Genomic DNA, 13,613 nt, shown 5'->3' with positions numbered 1-13,613 from the left:
CATAGTTTCATTCATGCCTCCTGGCTTACAGGTGGTGTTCCCAGAGTCCAAAAAAAAAGATCAAGCCTGGATTATGTTGTAAACACTAAGTTAGAGAAAGTCATTGCCCCCGAGGCTTTCTGAAGTCAGTTGCAGCTGACAAAAAGAGAGATTCAGAAGTTTGGGGAAGTAACACATCTATGGCCACACACTATATCATGGCAGCGCCAAGTCTGCAGAGTCCCAGTCAAATGTTGTCCTACCTGTCCTGGGTGCGTATGGAGGAAGAGGAGACAGAGGAAGGCAGCAAGCCTTCCCTACATGTATGTGCCCCATTCTGGGCTTTTTTCTTCCCAGGCTCCAGCTGCTAATCACTAGCTTTAGCTAGAAGAATATTTCACAAGCTGGCCAGCAAATATTTTTTGGCCTCTTGAGAATTTACCATAGCAAAACCCTGAACACGGCMAGACTCAGCAAAATGACCACCACAAGGAGCTTTTCTTGAAAGCAGCTTTACAACAACTTAGATGATTAACAGGTTACGCACCGCAACGAGCCAATTCCATCTTTCATGACCGGTTCATGTGATTCTTTTCTGGCCTTGCTTAGTTCAGGAGTGAATAATCACAAGCTTCATGTGACTTGGGACCTCTGGATGGGCTGCCTGCGCTCCAGAGGCAGCACAATGAGGCAATCTGCAGGTTCTAATGGATACTATTTTGAAAGCACTGTGAAAACATGTCCACTACTCACAGGTTTCACCAAAAAGCAAGTTAAGGGGCTGTAGAGCCTCTTTCCTGTTAATACAAAGGTTACTCTCCCATTCACACAGTGGGTGGCAGCTCAACAGTCCTTCTCCATCCACTCTGTGGCTAAATCATGCCCCACTGGGGACAGGACTTTCTGCTAGCAGATGGATTCAAGCTCAGCCACAAAATGGTGCTTTGCTATGCACAACGGGTACACAAATTTTATTTTAATGTTGTTGTATGGGCATGAAGATCCTAGGGTTCTCAGATAAAGATACTGGGGCAGTCTGCATTCACTCTCACAAGGAGTGGGGTAGTGTGTAGTGGAGAGACATCTTGATTCCATCATTTTCAATTCTAGTTGTCTTATTCCCACCTAAGACTCCCTAAAGCAGTGCTTCCAAGTTTACTTTAGGTGGCCTCAGCTGCTGACCTCCTGCTCTGCCTGTCTTCCCCCTCACTCGAGACATGAATCTGTTTCCCCCACACCTGTGGCACTGCAAGTCTGCATGCTGACAGAGGGAAAAGCAAGGAGCATGATGTATTCAGCAGCGTGGCCCAAAAAGATGCTGCTGCTTTCTTCGATATCACTACAACTGAGCCTGTGACACAAAACTCCCATCCACATTAACCAAATGTTACAGGGAATCAAACGTTTAACAAAGTCAAGTCACACAGCTCTCAGGCTCAGCTCATCTGGGACCCAGATTCACCTCCCAAACCTAGGGACCATTCTTTACAGCAGCAGGAGTTTGGTGCTTAGCAGCGCTTGGAAGTGGAGAGGATGGAAGTGTCTGTCCCTCTGTCATTCTCAACCACATTACCACCAGTTGCTTCCCTGCCTGTGTGAAATCTACCGGCTGGAGCACAACAGAGCAAAACCAGCAAAGCCGGAGTTCCTCCTAAGAGCTTACATCATGCATGTATACACTGAGTTACATAGAGTTTGTCCCACCTACTGAAACACAGTCATGGAAAAAAGGAAAACGGTGAGGTAAGGAACACATCAGCTCCTAAAAAATGAAGGTACTGAAAGCTCTGCTTAGACACTCAAGCACCAGGATGCCTTCAGAGATTTCCATGGCCTCTCTAGTCATCAGTACCATTCACACAGTGATGGTCACTTAAGCTGCTACCAATGAGAATATCTGGGTTGACTCATGACAAAATGAAGAAATAAAAGAAAAGAGATGGCTCGGTGGAAGAGCTGGAAAAAAAGAGCACTGAATGGGACACGGCAAGCAGCACAAGGAAGACAGAGACAAGGGGGAAAAACAGGGCTGGGGAAGAAAAGAGAATGTGGGATAGATAAGGGAAGGGGGAAAAGGCAAAAAGTTTATATATCCCCATGCACCAGTCTGGCTTTGAGCAGCATGTCAGCTTCCTAATGCAGAAAGGAAGTGCTTCCAACCAGGGTCTGACTCCTTTCAAACCAGGCCTGAGCAGCCCTCAGGTTTTCTGGTTTAAACAAAGGTTTAGGTGAGCACCTTGCAATTCCCCTACAGCCTGCCAGGCCCTGCCATACATGCTGGTACAGCCAGAAGCACTTCTTACAATGAAAGAAGATGAACAAGCCATATAAAACTCACTACTTAATTTGTAAGAATTTCTGGGTTTGGCTTGGTTTTTTTACTATTAGCTTTTACCCTTGTGTGTTTTAAATTTTGCAGTTTAGACACAAACTGATTCAGGAGAAGGATAAGTGTGATGTGAGCTGGTAGAAGGAGATGGTAAGGAGAATCTGAGATGTGTCATAGCAACAATGGATCAGTATTTAAAAGATGTTCAGGCAGAACTAAATTCTTGGACAATCTATAACAGGCACCCTCTTTTTTTTTTGCTTCTTGTCAGTGGTTCTTGGACCCCTTCCCATGCTACAAGTTCATCTCCCCACCCACAAAACTTAACAAGAGCAGCAGGTTTGCAGCCAGAAGGTTTTACAATGCAGATTTCTTGGCTTTAGGGATGAGTTGTTTGATATGAAGGAAGGTGATTCTGTCCTTCTCCCATAACTATCTAAGAACAATCCAAGGCTGCTGCTGTAAAAGCACCCTAGAGCAGTTAGGAACCCAAATAGTATATTGGCTTTTAAAGATGTGCACTTAAACACTTTGAAGTCCTTCACACAAACCACTCATACTACAGAGAAAAGACAAGACATGAGGAGCAGACCTGCTGAGCAGCCAGGGGCCACTTTCAGAGCAGCCAGTCAGGCTAGTAACTCTTGACAGTCTATATCAACTACGTCCGTATTCTGTCATTTCTAATGGCCTGGCTTGGCTGACTAAGGACAGACTCTGCCAGCCGCTGAGCACCCCTGACTACCCAAAGGGAACAGGACTGGAGAGTATAAGGGCCTGAAACACAGAGACAAGCTCACCTGATGGGTTCTGCTTACATCGCTTTTCTTTAGGTTTTTCTGTCCCCGAATGAATAGCTGTAATTGTGGTGAATGCTTGGATTAGTACAGGATTGATCCTCATTGCATAATATCCAGTATTTCAGTAACAAACAGCTTTTTTTTCCATTCAGAATCACGCACTCTGCTATACTGCACATGAGTTTTCCAACACCACTCCATTCCTTTTTCACATGGTTCCAGAAGACCCCTCATGTGCTCCAGAGGCAGATATAAATCCCCCCAAACAGATGCTGCGTAACCTGCTCCAGGGACAAACTCCTTCCTAACCCCTGGCAGTTCCTGGAGGAGACAGCTCTGTCTCTTACCTGCCCATTCCAGCTAGCGGCACTGTGAAAACCACATGATTTTGTCCTCTTGAAAGGGGAAGGAAGCCAGCCTTTTCTGCTAGCATATGACTTATCTTTGCATCAAGACGCTGAAATGACATTACATCTGGTATGTCTGTTAAACTCCAATTAAGGAGCATAACAGTGGTAGTGTCCCACTTGAAGGCAGGGAAATACAGGGACGGGATGAAAGTAAGATCTTGCAAAGAAAACTCTATAAATGTCATGCCTAAATGAAACTGTCTAGGCTGGGGGGTTACATTCAGTTACTACAACTTGACTTAAAACTCAAGGGAAACCCAGAAAGTGGAGTAAATTTGAATTCCTTCTAGCATGTGTATTCTGTTCTCACAACTATACATCAGATATACTGTGACTTCCATGTAGCAAACTCACAAACAGCTGGATTCCAGTTACAGTGAAGCATAACTATATTGCCACATTTAGCATCACTGTAATATGCAAACTGCTATTCTATTTATAGTCCTCAGAATTCTCTTGCTTGTTGAAAGTGGCTTTGCTTCACAAGGACTTCACTGATGCACAGACAAAGAGCGAATACTGCTTCACCTCTATCCATACTCCCCCTTCTCTGTATCTTTGCTCCCCATTAAAAAGACTATGCTAAAGTACCTGGACCTTGGGAGCAGGATTCCCACATCACAATTCATACAGGTTCTGGAGTGCCAGGAACCTGGGGAGGATTGGGAAGAGGACAATACCCCTGGAAGGCTAACTGCCTGCAAGCTTTACAGAAAGTACCCAACATATAAACAATCACCAATCACAGCTGAATCCTGCCCTAGAGAGGGAGGTGGTAAGTAACAGCAGGAGGGAATGAACACACTTACCGCTGGAGTTCTGAGAATTGCTGTTTGTTTCTTCAAAGTTGTTTTGCCCTTTGCCTTCCACTCTCCTGCTGAAAGCACTTTCTGCTGGGTGGAGAACAAAGCATGGATGATGACTRGTCAATACTGGACACACAATCACACAAAGAGGAGGCAGACAACATGCTCCTGCACCACATAATGGTATACCCTGAACACAGCAGAAAGGTTAAATACCTCACTTTAGAGGCAAATGGGCCAGATTCATTGAAGGGATAACAGGCAGATTTTTTTTTTACATTGTCTTCTGGCAGAGGTGGCCTGGAGTGGCTCCTAGGGAGCCCACGAACACCAGTCCTAACTGAACCAGAAGGGTCATGGCTTCCTCCCCGCCACCAAAAAAACCCCCTATCTTACCCCTCCTAAGACAATAAGCAGCCCTCAAAGCCTCTGGCACAGGTGAGTAGGCCTAAAGATTGAACTCGGGTCCTCACCACAACTCATTTTGAGTGTCACCTACTGAACCACTATGCCTAGGCATCCTAGCCACCAGCATTCTCTTTCCAAATATCCTCCCCGAAGACTTCAAATGGAGGACCGATGGGTGGTCTGGGAGTCTGCCCACAACTTTGAGAAAAGCTAACATATCCTTTGGCCCTTTGTGTTTTCCTCCAGTGAGCTCACTACCTTATCGCTGCCCAAGGCCAAGCAGGCAGGCCCTGCTCCTCTGCACTGTGCTGTCAGTCAGTGCTCTTGGCAATTCACCTGCTTCGCACACTGGGGCAACAGCGCAAGGCAATTCCCCAGTAACTATGGGGAGGATTCCCTTGCAATATGCAGAGGCAGTTCACAACCCTGGCAGTACCTGCAGTGTCCTGAAACCTCACTGCACAGCACAGCTGAGGTGCCTCTCACCCTTCTCAAGCTGAAGTCCCTTAGCACAAATTCAACAGCACAAGTAGTGTGAGGTCTTCTCTCCCTTCAACTGGTTTTCCAGTATTTAGGCACTGCATTTTCCGTGGTGACCCAAAGTATCAATTAGAAATTAACAAAATGAAAGGTGAACTTGCCAAACTAATGCATGTGGCCCATGCTATATATACTCTTCCCATATGTGGACTCATTCAGGGAGTCCACTATCTCCCAGAGGACCCATATGAATGTGGTCCAGCAAGGCTCTGTTAGGCTCAGCAGCATGCAAATTGTATAGCAAGGGAGTTTGGGGAAAGAAGCTTTTAATGCATGAGTGTCAGTGACATGAAACTCTCCTGAAGATTGGTTTCAGATCATTATTTTAATACATAATTCTGTAAACTGCCAAGCAGACAGAACCTCTGTCTTGACATTCATAAACAGGTCCCAGCTACCTGCAGTCTCGTGGCCTCCTTGCAATGAAGCACGGCTTAGATATAGGGCTTTATATCTCACTTTGGCTGTAAGAGACCTGAACCGCATGAAGCTCCCAGCCCATGAATGCAGCCCAGTCAGTCCTTTGTGGGAATAACTAACTACTGACTGGTCAAATCCTTCCAGTACTGAATAGGCTCCTCGAATTCTCCAACTACTACATTTCTGATTCTTCCCAAAATACAGGAAAACAGGAGAGTTTGATAATCAATTCAGTAGTTAGGGAGAATCACATAAAACACGGCTGAAAAGGACCAGGACATGTTATCTTGTCCATCTCCCTTCACAGATAAGTAACAGGAATGAGAGGCCTTAAGCAACCAGTAAATCAGATGGCACAGTGGGAAGAGACCATGGCAAAATGGATTAAACTATTCCTTTCCCTCACATCCCCAAGAGACCCGGGTTCAAATCCTGGCTTACGTCACAAGTGAAAACAAGTTGGAAGCCTCCAAAGACATTTGGAAAAAATTTACATGGTGTTTTTTTCCCTCATCCCCTATGCTTTTTATTTTGGCCAGTCTGGCAGTGAGAAAAACAACAGGTCTAATGTGTCTCCTTGGACTTATCCTGTCTTTCCCTAACAGGAAAGGGCAGTTTATACAAGTCAGATCGCTCTCTCCTCATATCCGAACCTTTTGCATGCAAAGCAAAAGTATTCGCATAGGGAAAATCAGTACCACTCCACTTCATGTCTGCGCAAATATCACTGGCGGAGTGGTACTCCACTGTCTTTGGTATTATCCAGGCCCATACGGAACGTCCCTAATCGCAATGCTAGGAAGGCATCCTTTCTGGAGACTGTCTTCCTGATAGGTGTTATGGTCAATGCATTTGTACCAAAAATTCAAGAAGCCACTCAGATTGCATCTGTGCAAGATGTTGCCTTGAAAGACACCATGGAAATGATGCTACCAGAGAGACATGGTAGGACCCTGGGATTAAAACTAGTTTCTTGAAGATCAATGTACCAGGCTCAAGCATCATGTGATTCCTTCCTCCATACTGGGAGAGAACAGCTCTAACTTTTACTCAATGCATTGATACACTTTTTGATTGCAGAAGTAAGAAAAAAAAATCCCATTACCAAAAACATCTCCCAGTTATTGCTCGGATGAATCTGGCCTCTGACCCAGGAAGACTCATAGTTAGGCTCTTTCTGCTTGTGTAAGAGACATGAAACTGGAAGAAGCTGTCACAAGTTTAGATAAACAATGAAAAAGGTTCCTCAGCTTGAACTCCTAACTTGGTAGAACTGGATGGACCTCAAATTAGTAATAAAGTAAAATTAATATTTAAGAGCTGCAATAACAATATGGAATTTCAGGACCCACAAGCTATAGGAAGACAGATCATTCATAGTATCTGGTAGCTGCAGATGTGCATGTCATCTAACAAAAAATATCCTTGTTCAGAGTACTGTGGTCTCTTCCACCACAGTCACCTGTGCTTCTTGACATCTGTCCATGCCAGACATTTCAGGGGCATTTAAACAGTAGCTGAATAACTAGCCCTTCTTCTGTACTTAGATGGAATATACATCTACCAATCCCACAGATTTAAGAGAACACGTCCCTGCTGCGTGGAAACATGAACTGTACGTCTCTCATCTTATTTATTGTTATTTTTGAGTGCTCTTTGTTTTTTTTTTAATATATATTTGATCTTATTTGGAAGGAACAACTGGGGACATGGGGAGGAGCAACTCTAACTAGAGTCTTCTGACACCTCTGTAACGGTCCTGCACCATTCATTTCGCTGCTGGAGCCCAGCTTATCTCTCGGTGGTTCCTGTGAGGAATGGGGGACTGTGAAAACACCTGCACTCCATTCCATTTGACCTTCCCCAGGCACAGGCCTGCCTTGAAAATATCATTTGAGAGAAACAAAAGCCAAACAAAACTGAAAACAAAACAAAAATCCCCATACCTGACAAGCCACTAAGCCAGTCTTGGACAGGAAGCTCTCCTCAGTTTGTGACACCAGGATTTGAAACAGGGTCTTTTGTGCTTTGTCATTAGTATGATGCTTTAAAAAAATACTTGCCACTGGGAAGAGGTTATAAAGACCTACTGCTGATCTAAATTTTCATTTGTATTGTGCCAAAGGATACAATCCCCTTAACTGCTTCTGGGAAAAGCTTTTCTGGGACAGTCATGGATGAAGCAGACTGAGTCCAGGAAGGGTCAAAAAGCCAACCCAGGGCAGGATTGGACACTAAGCAGTTAAGAAAGTTGATGGTAGAAAGGCAATTGGTACCTGTGATGGCCTTGCTTCCTGGGGATCCAGAATTTGGAGCGCGGAACATCTGGGATTGGGATGCCGGTGGGACACCGGAGGGGGTGCGGTGCAGGAGGGTGGAACATCGGTTTATTGAAGGCGGTGTTTTTTTGCTGGATTGGCTCGCCTGTGTCTTCACTGCCACGAAGAGTGGAGATCGAGAGAACTCTGGATATGAACACTCAGAACTAGTGCCTGGATAGTCAGTCAGCTCCCAGACAGTGTGCCTTCTGGGAGGATTGCTTTCTAATAGCCATGCTCACGAATCCCTTGCATGGGGACCTGCAGCAACTGTGGATCCACCGATCCCATATAACAAAATTGTTTTCCCATCACCCAAAGGGACAGATTCCTAAAGCTTATTAGTTCCCTTCCACATCTTTAACTGTCACATGACCAACCCACTTCTCCTCCAGTAGGAATCACCCCATTCATCCAGGAGTCCTAGTTGATTGCCATGGCGTGGCTGGGGTGTACCTGCACCTCTGTCCTCTATTTTTACTTCAGTAAGTCTGAACCTGGAGAGCAGGTTTCTAATATGCTACTCAAGAACTCTAAATGGGGAGAAGGCTAAATCTTTTATCTTTGAGCCTTACATATGTCCTAGAGATGTCTAGCTACATTCCTTGTCTCTCTAACCTAATATAAAGAAAAAGGGGTTGTTGGTAATGGGAGGAAAGTATGAGGGAGAGTTCTCATCCTGCAGGTCAGGAGAGGTCTTTTGGCTCCCATCTCCAGACAAGTGCTGGTGAGTCATGGAGAAATTCTGAGTATTACTGTGATATGCTCTTTGAATGTACCCCGACCTACAAGGAGACATTTCAGTCTCTGCAATGCACAGTGAGGATTACCAGGAATTTTCAATGCCAAAAGTCATATGAAAACTCTTTGGGAGGACAGTCCTTTGTCCAGGCCCAACGGATTAATAAAATAAAATAAAATAAAAATTATTCACAGAAATAGAGGAATAACCTAATAACTCCCTTCATTCCTCAGTGGCTTCTTTCACGGAAATTTGGATATAGCTTCTGAAGTCAAGTCCCACTCCAACCATCTGCCATGGAGAATCACTAAGAAAGAAGGTTCCCACAACCCACAGCCCAAGCTCACTACCATTAATTCCTATGCCCAAGTGATACTCTGGAATGCCTAAAGCTGGAGGGATAACACCAGCACCTGTTAACCTTGAAGAGTCTAACTCAGAAATATTTATCCACGTTGAGCAACCTTCAATCACAGACTGCCACAGACAGCACAGAAACCTGTCTCTGAAACAGGTGAGGAGAAAAGTCACACAGGCTGGGACTGGATGCTCATTTGCAAAATCCTGTGAGACATTACAGACCTCACACTGAACTGCTCTCATGTTTCCCTGTCAGTGGTTGGCAGCATTTGAAAGTGGTGATGTGTACATTCAAAGCAGCCTGCAAAGAGATACTCAAAAGAAACAGTATTTGTTTTGTTTGATCTGTTACACAGATCGAAGATGTCACTTCCTGTAAATGTTAGTGTACTTCTGCAGGAGATTCTACAGTAGGTTTTCTCGCAGTTTAGGTCAAGATACTTCTCTGCTTGGTTTCTGGGCAGCTGAATAGGTAGGAGGCTTGCTTTTGCTTCCTAGGCTTCATTTCAATCCCCATGGATAATCTTCCTCCAGTTGCTGCCAAACTGCCAGTAGATATGTAGTCAGATATGATAACTTCCTGCGTATATGTCAACTAGTTTCCCAAGAGACCTATTCCCACCAATTGTTGCTTTATTACCCATCTACACCAACCAAGAAAAGTAGTAATCAGCCAACGGCATCAGATACAAACAAGGTCATCACAAATTCTCTGCAGTTCTGTCTCTGTGAGATCTGAAGGGTGAAATTTCAGTACTATGAAGACCTCCAAAAATGACTTTTTTCCCAACTCAAAAAAAAAAAAAAAAAAAAAAAAAAAGTATCTCATGGCTTGTATCTGGGATAAACAGACTGACAGTCTGGCCTCAAACTTGGCCTCAGCAGCAGATCCGACTTTATTCCTATCCGTCTCCAGGTATAAAGTTAAAATTAAGGCCCAGAGAAAAAGCTGCTCCATCCAACACTAGGCTGAAACAAAGTTCAAGCCAGCAAGGCAAGACAGACAGGATCAAAAGAATATTAATCCTAGCAGTCTGGAGGATGCTAAAAATTTGTTGAAGAAAATGTTTTAGTCTTTAGCTCACCAGATAGCAAATTCTCTTTGAAGACTAAGCAACACAGGTAGAGATGATCAGGTAACTCCTCTGTTCTTGAAAAGAAGTCTTCGCTGTGGAACTCACTGTCTCAGGCTGATGAAAAGGTCAGGTTCAAGATATTTATGCAAATAAAAATATCGAGTTGCTGAAAGGTTACAAAAACCTCCTACCTTAAAATCTGCAGCTAGACAGCAAGACTGGAGACAGCATCACGGACAGATGATCCCATAACCGTTGCTGTGGAATTCCTTAAACTTTCTCAGAAAGCATCTCAGATTTGCCCCAGTTGAGGCTCATATACTGGATAAGGAAGGGCAATAGAGGAGATCAAGCTGTTTGTGCATCCCCCTGTCACACAGTGTCAGTTTTAGAAAAGGATTGATTCCTTATCCTTTTTTTAAAAATCAATAACCTGGAGGAAAACCCCAATCTTCATAAAATGTGTTTTTAAGTGACCCAAGGGCTAGGAAAATAAGCACGTAATTTAGAGAAGAAGTCACACTGAATGATCTCCAGTCAGTTGGTAAACTGAGTGCACTGTGCTACGGCCACACAAAATGGCATGTGGTGGGCTAAAAAAGACAGATGATACTTAAAAGATGGGGGACTCCTTCCTGACAGCAGGACACAGAACTTAGTGGTTGCCGTGCATGATCGTTATGGCTGTAGAGGAGCTCCCAGAGCAATGCTGCAGCCAAAAAGACTGAGACAATCCTTGGGTATGCAAACAGGGCACTCTCAAAGAGGATCAGGAAGACAACGTTCTCTTGGCATTCCTGCCCTGGATCCAGCGCTGGTTCATGTCATTCAAAAAGACTGTTAACAGACTAGAGAATATTCAAAGGAGAAGGCAAGAGGATAAATAAAGGAGAAGAACACCATACGTTACAATGGAAGTCTCAAGGCACTCAGGGCAAACTAAGGAGCTTAACTGGGAGGTTGGTCACTATGGAGTGACTTGATGGCAGGCTATACAAAGCTATAACAAAGGCAGAAATTTGGTAACATGGACTTCCTTCACCTAGCAAAGTTATAAATAAGATCCAATGTCTGCAAGTTGGAGCTGGATATTTTTTAGTTTTAACTTAGTGAGGGTAATAAATCTAACTATCTACCTAACAGGTTGGTGTATTTTCACTCACTCTTAACAGCAAGATTGGATGCCTCTAAAATATACCTCACAGAATCACAGAATGGTTGAGGTTGGAAGGAACCTTTGGAGATCATCTAGTCCAACTCCAATTTGAGCAATTAAATCAARGCAATCCTATAACCTGTGCTACTCAGGTCAGTCCAGATATCATAGCAGTTCCTTCTGGTTTTCTTGTTTTGACAAGACCTTCAAATTCTACGTGTGGTATGCTCTGACAATGAAGATGATAATCCGGTAGCCGTTCCAACATGTCTCTCCAAGAGATGCATAAATCCATGCACTACACAGAATCACAGAATGGTTGAGGTTGGAAGGGACCTCTGGAGATCACCTAAGTCCAGCCCCCCCTGCTCAAGCAGGGTCACCTAGAGCACATTGTACAGGATCGCATCCAGGCAGGTTTTGAATATCTCCAGAGAAGGAGACTCCACAACCTCTCTGGGCAACCTGTTCCAGTGCTCTGTCACCCTCACAGTAAAGAACAATGGAATAAATATCAGATTTTATGACTTAGTTTATTCCAGGTAAAAGCTCTGATTAATTTGCATATTAAGTTTCTTCAGAAAGCTCTTGTCAGAATAGGTAAGGACGTATGGCTGGAAAAAACATTAGGATGGATCAGACAGAATTATACCATCATCTCTGGAAAGATTTGTTTTTCTTTCTGGAAAAAAACTACCTTTAATGAATATAACGAAAAGAAATTACTTAACAATGGGCTGAAATTCAATACACTCAGCTGAAACCTCTGGTATTAACAGGACCTTCCACAGGAAAAACTCTGTGCTAAAATCTATCAAATTCTTAATGTGCTTTTTTATACATACAAACAAATATTGCCAGTGGAGCCTGTTGCTAAGACACTGTGGGACCAGAAAGTGGGGAAAAACATCCTCAATCATAGATTTCACTCACTGAGGTGGAGAAAGCAAAGAAACACCATCCAATTGGAATGTGGATCTGTGTTCTTCTCAGTTTGGCAGCAGCCTCAGTACAAGGATCCCTTTCCCTAATGGAAAAAGCCATGATGGCAGCTGCCTTTAAGAAAGACAGGAAGTGTTTAAACACTTTTGATGAACAATATTATCTAGTTTCTTTCATGATAAAAAAAAGTAATTGAACAGTGAGGCTCGGTGAACTTCCTTGAGCATCTCATGTGTCAGGGCGTAGCGAGGACTGACTGCTCCCTAAGGACAGGGATCCTGGAGCTGAGCACAATAATGCAGCCGGCAGCCAGCCAAGGGCCCCATCCCAATGCTCCCGCATGAGATGGTGGCCAGGTTCAACCAAGAGTCCAGATCATCAGGCAAGTTTGTGGTGATGAGGCATGTTTGCAGTCAAGCTGGGAAGTCAATCCACAGGTCAAGATCAGGATCAGGTCTGGTGAGGGTGATAAGAGTCAGATAAAACCCAGTGATTGTCACACAAGTCCATACAGGGACAAGACAGGGACAAGGTCAAGTCAGGAAGTCAGTCCGTGGGTCAGGGTCCAGATCAACAGTGCCCATGGCCAGGCACGGGCATAGCTGCGGCTGAGCTAGAGACCAGCACTCCTACAGTGCAGCTGCGGCAGGGACTGAGGTCCCAGCCTGAGCATGGGGCTTCTGGACCCATGCACAGGGGGTGTGGGTGGAAGCCCCAGATGAGGCTGGTCAGGACCATTAAGGCCTATTAGTGCACTCAAGGTCCTGACATCATGTTAGCTTTTTGTCCTGGAAGCAGTGGATGTGAATAGCTGTGGCAATTTTAGAGCTCTCAGCACACACTTCTGTGACTGTGGAGTCTGTTTCTGTATCTGCAGTTACCAGGAGAGGATGTGGCAAGCAAAAGCTCCTAAAGCCTGAACTTGGCAAGCTAAAACCCACTCTTGGGGGCTTTTCTAGCCAGCCCATGTTCCAGATGCAGTAGTTTTTCTCTGCATTGTAAACACACAGTCTAAGAGCATCCACAATAGCACAGCCATCTCCCAACGTGGTTGAATCAGTTCCATCTTACATAGCAGACAGAGCCTTGAGAAGGACTGAAAGAGGTCTCTGAACTTTCTCATGTGTACCTGCGTTCAGAGACATTTCTAAAACTGGGACAAGGAACATGCCTACAGTCCAGTTTATTCGAAAAAGCCTCCAACACCCTTCTTAGAAAGGATGAATAGGCCTCTGGTGGCCATGACTAAAAAAAACGGCATGGAGATATATATTTTAAAAGAGTAATAGCCCAATTCTAAGCATAAGAAAGTGCCCCTTCTCCTCAC

General features: G+C 44.4%; 1 protein-coding gene across 1 annotated transcript in view; it reads right to left on the bottom strand.

Moving 5' to 3' along the window:
- The window catches only part of ZNF618 (zinc finger protein 618), a 171,743-nt gene that overhangs the window by 27,819 nt on the left and 130,311 nt on the right, over positions 1-13,613 (bottom strand). The window contains exons 12-14 of the mRNA XM_026059668.1: positions 7,969-8,157; positions 4,328-4,411; positions 3,109-3,165 (exon numbers count right to left, since the gene is read on the bottom strand). Coding sequence (XP_025915453.1) covers positions 3,109-3,165; positions 4,328-4,411; positions 7,969-8,157 — 330 coding nt within the window. The remainder of the gene's footprint in view (positions 1-3,108; positions 3,166-4,327; positions 4,412-7,968; positions 8,158-13,613) is intronic.

Source organism: Apteryx rowi, unplaced genomic scaffold, assembly GCF_003343035.1.
Source record: "Apteryx rowi isolate R43461 unplaced genomic scaffold, aptRow1 scaffold_16, whole genome shotgun sequence".
NCBI lineage: Eukaryota > Metazoa > Chordata > Aves > Apterygiformes > Apterygidae > Apteryx > Apteryx rowi.
The sequence above is the reverse complement of the archived record's forward strand: the minus strand, read 5'-3'. Positions and strand labels throughout refer to the sequence as shown.